The sequence below is a fragment of the Otolemur garnettii genome, unplaced genomic scaffold, assembly GCF_000181295.1.
Source record: "Otolemur garnettii isolate 467f Iridium unplaced genomic scaffold, OtoGar3 scaffold00018, whole genome shotgun sequence".
NCBI lineage: Eukaryota > Metazoa > Chordata > Mammalia > Primates > Galagidae > Otolemur > Otolemur garnettii.
The window spans coordinates 21,480,470-21,488,790 of NW_003852413.1; the positions used below are offsets into that span (position 1 = coordinate 21,480,470).

Consider the following 8,321-nt stretch of genomic DNA (forward strand, 5'->3'; position numbering starts at 1 on the left):
GGTTGAGCTATAGGCGCTGAGCCAAGGGCCTTTTTCTTATTACCACCATCATTGTCCTAGTAAATCAGATTCAAAATCTGAGACATTTCTAAACTCTCTTCTTTACCCTCTCATATCTAAGTCCTGCTGATTTCTTTGCCTATTTTTGTTTGTTTGTTTTTTCTTTTTTGAGACAGAGTCTTGCTATGTGGCCCTCGATAGAGTGCTGTGGCATCACAGCTCACAGCAACCTCAAACTTTTGGGGTCAACTAATTCTTTTGCTGCAGCCTCCCAAGTAGCTGGGACTACAGGTGCCTGCCACAACACTTGCCTATTTTTTTGTTATTGTTGTCATCGTTGTTTAGCAGGCCCAGTGGGGTTTGAACCTGCCAGCCTCAGTGTTTGTGGCCAGCATCCTAACCACAGAGCTATGGGTGCCAAGCCTGTTTGTTTTGCTTTTTTTTTTTTTCTTTTGGCTGGGGCTGGGTTTGAACTCACCACCTCTGGCATATGGGGCCAGTGCCCTACTCCTTTGAGTCACAGGTGCCAGCCTGTTTGTTTTGCTTTTTGAGACAAAGTCTCACTCTGGTACTCTGGATAAAGTGCTGTGGCATCAACATAGCTCATAGCAACCTCAAACTCTTGGGCTCAAGTGATCCTCTTGCCTCAGCCTCCCAAGTGGCTGAGACTACAAGTGCCCAACACAACACCCAGCTAATTTTTGTTGTTGTTGTTGTTTTGCAGTTTTTGACTGGGGCTGGGCTTGAACCCGCCACCCCCAGTATATGCAGCCAGTGCCCCACACCTTGAGCCACAGGTGCCACCCACACTCAGCTAGTTTTTTACTATTTTGGTAGAGACACGGCCTCACTTTTGCTCAGGATGGTCTGGAACTCCTGAGCTCAAGCAATTCACCCACCTTGGCCTCCTAGAATGCTAGGATTACAGGTGTGAATCACTGTACCTGGCCTCCTTTGCGTGTTTTTAATCATATCTCCTACTTTAAAATTATTTTCCATTTCCCCATTCACAACTCCTTTGCTCCATGTTCTCATTTTTTCAAGCCTGGATTATTGCAATACTTTCCCAATTCACCTCTTTTTCTATTCTGTCCCCTAGGAGAATGCATTCCATCTAAGGCCTAGTCACATGTCCACTCTGCAGTCACTCTTTTGTGATCACACCTCTGTGATCCTTTCAGCCAGATTTGATCTCACCTTCCTTTGCTTTTGGATAACATTTGGGTTGTAGCCCTTATATGTCACTCCTCACACACTCCATTGCTTTTATCTGTACACACGTCAACTTCCTTTCTAGATGAACACCACTGAGGGCAGAAACCAGACTCTATCTAGCTGATCTTTTCAACACACTATACCACACTTAGTGCCTTATACTAGCAGATTCTTGATGTATATTAGGCAGATACATTAAGGCAAATATGTTTCAAGAAGGGGACACATGCCTTTTGGGAAGATAGATGCATTTGTAAAAATAGAGCAAGGATTTATCTCAGGTAAAATTTCAAAATATTTTTAGGAAACTAGTGTGTCCATAGAGAAGAAGATGTGTCCTGAAAGGAGAAATGTGTATCAGACAATGAATAGGCATATCCCAAGAAGCATACATACACATATCTATAGAATAGACAGATGTGTCCCAGGAAATGGACAGGCACTCAGGGAGGCAGATATTTCAACAAGGAGGAAAGTCCCTAAAGAGGCTCAGGATGCCACAAGGAATAAGGAGGTGACACCATGGAGAACAATGTTTTGTAGATGTTTTTGGTGACCTGGAAGGTGTGTCCCAAGGGAAGGCTGGAAGTTACCTAGTGAGAACTGGACTTCACTGTCCAGGGAACATATGGGGGAGGGGTTCATATTCAGAAATGGTGAGTTGCAGAGAGGGGTAGATATGACCCTACAAAGTGGAAAAGTGTCTTATGGTAGCATTGTTTGCCTCAGGAAGCTCTTAGAAGGATTCAGCTAAGAACTGGTGGTTGTCATGGACATGACAGTTTTTTCTTTTCTTTTTCAATTGAGACAGAGTCTTACTCAGTCACCCAGTGACTAGGTTCACCACACTCCCCTCCCCCAGGTCCCTTGCCTTTATCTTACATTGCACTGGACTGGGTGTGGCATACAGCCTGGCGTCATAGCTCACAGCAACCTCAAACTCTTGGGCTCAAGTGATTCTCTTGCCTCAGCCTCCCTAGTAGCTGGGACTACAGGCACCTGTCACAATGCCAAGCTAGTTTTTTCTGGTTTGTTTTAGCAGGCCCAGACCGGGTTCAAACCCACCAACCCTGGAGCATGTGGCTGGTGCCCTAACCACTGAGCTATGAGCATTAGCCTTTTTTTTTTTTTTTAAGACAGAATCTCAAGCTTTTGCCCTGGGTGGAGTGCCATGGTGTCATAGCTCAGAGCAACCTCCAACTCTTGGGCTCAAGTGATCCTCTTGCCTCAGTTTTTTTTTTTTCTTTTTTGAGACAGAGTCTCACTATGTCACCCTTTGTAGAGTGCTTCAGTTTTTCTATTTTTGGTAGAGACAGGGTCTTGCTCTTGCTCAGGCTGGCCTCAAACTCATGAGCTCAAGCTAACCACCTGCCTTGGCCTCCCAGAATGCTAGGATTACAGGCGTGAGCCACCAGGCCGGGACAAGATGACAGTTTTCTGACCCCAGGATCCATTGCTCTAGCCTCAGATACCATATATCTTCTGGTTGTTGTCTTTAGTGGACGCCAGGGGGCAGTGTGTGGCCAGGCTGTATGCCACACCCAGTCCAGGGCAATGTAAGATAAGGGCAAGGAACCTGGAGTCGGGAGTGGTGAACCTAGAACAGGAAAGAAGCTCCCACTGCTTTTACCTTCAATTGTGAGGCCCCTAGGTATGGATTACTGTTGTTCAGGTAGAGTTCCTCTTCCCATGCTGTGGAAAAAACTAAGGCATGAAGAAGGGGAAAAGTCAGGGCTCCCAGGTAGCCTCCTTTCTTTCTCACAGGAGTCACAGCAGAGAGTCCTCTCTTGCCCCTCCCCCCACATGTTCTTAATCGCAGTCCCCCAGCTGCTGCCTGCAGTCCAGACCGGAAGGGAGTCTCTTCCCGCTTGTTTCCTGGAGCTTGTTTCCTGGAGCTGGGTTTGGATAGGGACAGGAAAGCCCCCGCCCGAAAGGAAGGAGTCTAGGGGTTTGGCCTTCATGTGATGGGGGTGCAGCAAGGGAGCAGGTGAAATAAACAGAACAGTGGGGCCATCCTCATTCTTCCAGCTTGACTGCCCAGAGCTGAGGGCCGATAGGAGTGTCAGGGACTCAGAAAGACACAGGATCCACTAAAATAGGGACAGGGACATTGTACTAAAAAAAAGCTTTATTTTGGAGATTACAGAACTTGTGCCATGACCCCACCTGGTTTCCATTTCCACCAGATTCTGCAGTGGCGGTGGCGGTAGGGGTGGGAGCGAGAAAGGGAATGGGGAGGGCAGGGAAGAGAAGTAAGATGGGTCTTGAGAAGCTTGTGCCCTATTAGGCCTGGGCCTCACTGTCTTTACTCCTCCATACCACGAGAGTGATGAGGAAGGGGATGAGGCAGATGGGGGCTATGATCATGGCCAGGAGCACATCCTCTGGCGGGTCAGAGAAGGTGGGCTGCACCACAGAGCAGTTGGCAAAGTGGATCTGGTGTGTCTCAAAGATGATCCTCTCTGCCCAGGGATTGGGGAAGCCCAGACCAAACTCCTCCGCATTCTGCTCCAAGCAATCTCGAAGGTCACTATAAGGCCTGGAGGCAATAGAGGACTTGAGTGGGGAGGCAGTTGTGCCTAGGGAGAGGAGTGTCCCATGCTCACTCCAGGTCCACTCCACCAAGCAGGGCCAACCCCTGGCCTGAGGGCCCTCCAGCACTGCCCCTACCTGCTAATCACGGCCCAGTCACACCAATCCTTTTTGATAGAGTCCATATGAATTTTATAATACATCCAGCAAACTTGGATACTTGTCGCATAGTCCACCTCTGCTGTTGTCTCCCTCCCTGTAGGTACAGATGCTGTACAATGACCACACCCCTGCCCCTCCCTTCAAACTCTCTGGTCTAGGTACTTCCAAGGTGGAACCCCTGTGATCAAACATGGGAACCCCTCAGAAAATTTCCCTAGCAACACACTTCTAGGTGAAGAGAGACAGTCCCAGCTCAGGACTCTTTTAATAACTTCCTTGTGGGAAGCACCTCCCATCCCAGCCTGATTAGAGCTTCCACATACACCTTTCTGGGGTCTTCTCACCCACCTTTGAGGGGGGCAGGCTCACAGCTAGGCAGAAGTTTTGTGTGATGGCAGGGAAAAGACCACTAGGAACCCCAGAGAGAGAAGAGAAGGCAGTTTCTCCTGGGGCACCAATTGGGATTAGGCCTGCCTGTGGGAAAGAGATCCTTCCCATTGACCTGGCTCTCAAACTTTCGGGAGGCCACCTTCCCACACCCAGTACACTGGGTACTCACCTTTTGACTCCAAGCTGCCTGGGGTGTGAAGAGTCTGCGCCAGAGATTCTTGGGGCTTCAGAACAGCTGTGGAAGAAGTAGGAGAGGAAAGCGGAATGGTGGGAATCAGGGCAATGGAGCCTTAGAGGGCGGCTGGGGGGAGCTGAGACCCTTCTAAGTTTGGGCTACCCAGGAAGAGGAAGAGAGATAATCCAGTCCCTACGGAGCCTCCGCGCGGGGAAGGAAGGGGCAGGCACCAGCTCCTTGTCACTTACATCCAGGCCCAAAGTCCCCTCGCTCCTCGTCAGCCCCAGACACCCCCACCCCAGCCCTGTCCATGGGGCCGGCCAGCACCCTAGGTGTCCCGGAGGGCGAAGTACTCGTGCAGCGCCCGCCCCGAGGTGAGCCCAGGGACCATCTGAAGGACAGAGCAGCTCGGTACGTCGGTCCGTACCCACACCACGGGGCCAGTTCTGGCCTCAGCCGTCCAGACCCTCTCCCCTCTGGGGCCTCCGGCGCCTCCCGCTCGGGCCCTGGGGGTACAGTGCTCACCGCCCAGCAGGAGGAGGAGGCGGAGCGCCGCTGGCCGCCGGGCGCGGGTCGCGGGGAGCCGCGGGCTGCCGGGGGCGCGCTCGGCCCGGAGCGAGACCATCGCGCGGCGAGGAGGCGAGGAGGTGCGGTGGCGGGGAGTCGAGCCCGGGCAGGGGCTCCTATATGCCCGGCCCGAGCCGCAGGAAGCCGCGCCGCTTCCTCGGAGGGGCTGGGACCGCTGCGGCCACGTGGGGGGCGGGGGCGACGCCCGGGGCCGGCAAGCTGGAGGGGGAGTCGCTGCCTCACCCGCGCCTGGCGCCCGCGGCTCCCTCCGCCTCACCAGCATTGGCCTACCCTCTCTTATAGCTCACCCTGCCGGGCTGGACAGCTCCCGGTGTAACACCAGAACCCGGGTTCTTTTCCTGGGCCCGGCTGCGTGGCGTCCACGACTCGCCGGGGACTCCCAGCATCTGGACGCTAATCGCCCAGTTCTTTGGGGGCCAGAGGGATCGCGAGCTACTATCCCAGATCTTGAAAAGAGGGAGGGGGCTGGGAGCTCCAAAGGCCTGTGCGCGGCCGGAGCATCTAAGGCAGGGGGTTGGGGCTGCCCAGGGCTGTGGGGGAAGGGGCGCCGGGAGCTAGGCGGGGCAGCTCCGAGTTTCTTTTCCCTGAAAACACCCACAGATGTCAGCCCGCTTGCCAAAACCAGAGAGGAGAAGAGGGAGCCGGCCCTCCAGAGTCGGGAGAAGGCCTGGGGAGTGGGAGTAGAGGGAAATCCAAAATCCAAATACCCTCCCTTACAGGCACTTCTTGGGGTTTAGACCCCACAAACCTGTTGAGGAGGGTCGGGGTAGGGATGGAGGAGGAAGAGGCAAAATAAGATTACTGCATTCCTAGGAAGAAGATGGTCACAACTCTTCAGGACCAAAGTTGGGAGAAGGAAAGGAGGGGTTTAGAACCTTCGTGTGTGAGATGGGTATATAATTATCACCATTATACAGAGAAAGAAGCTAACGTTCTGGAAAAACAGCCCAGGACCTGAGTCCAGAAGCTCTGTCTTCCCACTCCCCAGCTGTACAGCCCTCAAAGACACATTTACCTTCTTGGCTTCTCATGTAACACAGGGACATTGTTCTCACTAACCTGTACTGAGGATGGCATATATGAAAGGACATTGTGCTCACTCAGCAATACCAGTTTCCTTTTCTCCTTTCTAAGTGACAGCCTGGGCCCTCATAGTCCCTAATTTCTTTCTGCCATACCACAGCTGCCTGCATGTCCTGGGCCAGAACTTCATTAGCCTGAAGCAGTGGAGGAGCCCAGGAGCTGGTTTGGCCATGACGTTCTACTCCCAGACACAGCTGTCAGCACCAAACTTTCCTAAATTACTCCCAGACACTGACCCTTGGACTCAAGTTGCTGCTGTTGTCCCAGTTACTGATTCTTGCCCATGACAAATTGTTTTTCATGTTTGCTCTTAAAATCTTCATCTCACGATCTCCGGTTCTTGGATCATGGGCACAGATAACCTGTTGTCCTCTGTGGTTATGGTCAAGGGGCTGCTCTTGCAAGGCATCCAGTGGGAGAGGGGAGACAACTCACCTCATAACCCCAGAAACCCAGTTGGCATGAACCCCAAAGTCTTCCTGGTAAGGATCATTCTGGCAGTGGTACAGAAAAGAGACAGGCAGTCTTAGAGCCACTTCAGGCTGTGGACTGAATCCATTCCTTCCCTCCTACCTAAGATTGCCCTTGGCAACAAGGCATCGGGCATCAGGTGCTGTGGCTCATGCCTGTAATCCTAGCACTCTGGGAGGCTGAGGCAGAAGGATCCCTTGAGCTCAGGAGTTTGAGACCAGCCTGAGCAAGAGCAGGACCCCATGTCTACTAAAAATAGAAAAATTAGCAGGACATAGTGGTGCCTGTAGTCCCAGCTACTCTGGAGGCTGAGACAGGAGGACTGCTTGAGCCCAGGAATTAGAGGTTGCAATGACACCATGGCACTCTAGCCTAAGCAACAGAGTGAGACTCTATCTAGAAAAAAAAAAAATCAGTCAAGAGGGAAATTTCTGGCTACTGGCTAGTAAGATGAGAGTAGAGAAGAAGGAGGGGCAAAAATTAAAACAAGCTATTTCCACTGGGCTGAGGCCAGAAACACGTAAGCCCACTATGGGTTAGAACTGAGGTTGGGGGTCAAGATTAAAGCTGACAAAAGCAGGCTAGGTGCAGTGGCTCACGTTTATAATCATAGCACTTTGGGAGGTGGAGGCCGGTAGATTGCTTGAATTCAGGAGTTCAAGACCAGCCTGAGCAAGAGTGAGACTCTGTCTCTACTAAAACAGAAAAAAAATCAGCCAAGTGTTCAGGCGGGTGCCTGTAGTCCCAGCTACTTGGGAATCTGAGGTAAGTGAGCCCAGAATTGGAGGATGCTACGAGAGAACTTGAGGTTGCTGTGAGTTAGAATGATGCCAGGGCACTCTACCCAGGGCAACAGAGTAAGATCCTGTCCAAAAACAAATGAAAAAAGCTGACAGGCTTGGCGCCTGTGGCTCAAGTGGCTAAGGCGCCAGACACATACACCTAAGATGACGGCTTCGAATCCAGCCCAGGCCCACCAAAAACAATGATGGCTGCAATCAAAAAATAGCCAGGCGTTGTGGCAGGTGCCTGTGGTCCCAGCTACTTGGGAGGCAAAGGCAGGAGACTTGCTTGAGCCCAGGAGTTGGAGGTTGCTGTGAGCTGTGATGCCACAGCACTCTACCCAGGGGGACAACTTGAGGCTCTGTCTCAAAAAAAAAAAGCTGACAAAAGAAAATGTTGGGTTTAAGACAGGACAACATGGTATAAGAGATTAAATATGTATGTATATTTAATATAGGATATATTAAAATAAATAGGATAATTAAATAGGATATATTAAATATATAGGATTCTGAGGGCAGGTCTGCCTCTGTCTTGCAGTGTAATCTTGGGTAGGTTATTTCATATCTTTGCAGTTTTTGGCCAGGTCTGGGTTTGAACCTGCCACCTCCAGCATATGGGGCTGGCGCCTTACTCCTTTGAGCCACAGGCACCGCCCCCTATTTCACATCTTTGGAGCTCAGAATTTTCAGATGTAAAATGGCCTTAGGATCAGAAAGTATAGGTAACCTGGTAGGAATTGCTATTCTTGGCCCAGGGTTGGGGTTAAGTTTGCATTTGATGTTGAGACCTCCTAAGGAGAGCTTGTTATAGTCATTCCTGAACTTGAGTGTCCAAATGCTCCAGCTGGAGAATTTGAGAATTTTCTCTCCCCTTGATTTTCTTCTTCCCACTTTTCTTTTCTTTCTTTCTTTCTTTCTTT

General features: G+C 51.0%; 1 protein-coding gene across 1 annotated transcript; it reads right to left on the reverse strand.

Annotated features, from left to right (window-relative positions):
* Nucleotides 1-3,325: 3,325 nt before the first annotated feature.
* On the reverse strand, nt 3,326-5,158 carry RAMP2 (receptor activity modifying protein 2). Its single transcript, XM_003786322.3, has 4 exons — nt 5,000-5,158; nt 4,469-4,534; nt 3,886-4,003; nt 3,326-3,754 (listed from the first exon to the last, which is right to left on the reverse strand). Exons 1-4 carry the CDS (start codon nt 5,097-5,099, stop codon nt 3,499-3,501), a joined length of 540 nt encoding a protein of 179 aa, XP_003786370.1. The 5' UTR covers nt 5,100-5,158; the 3' UTR covers nt 3,326-3,498.
* Nucleotides 5,159-8,321: the final 3,163 nt, after the last annotated feature.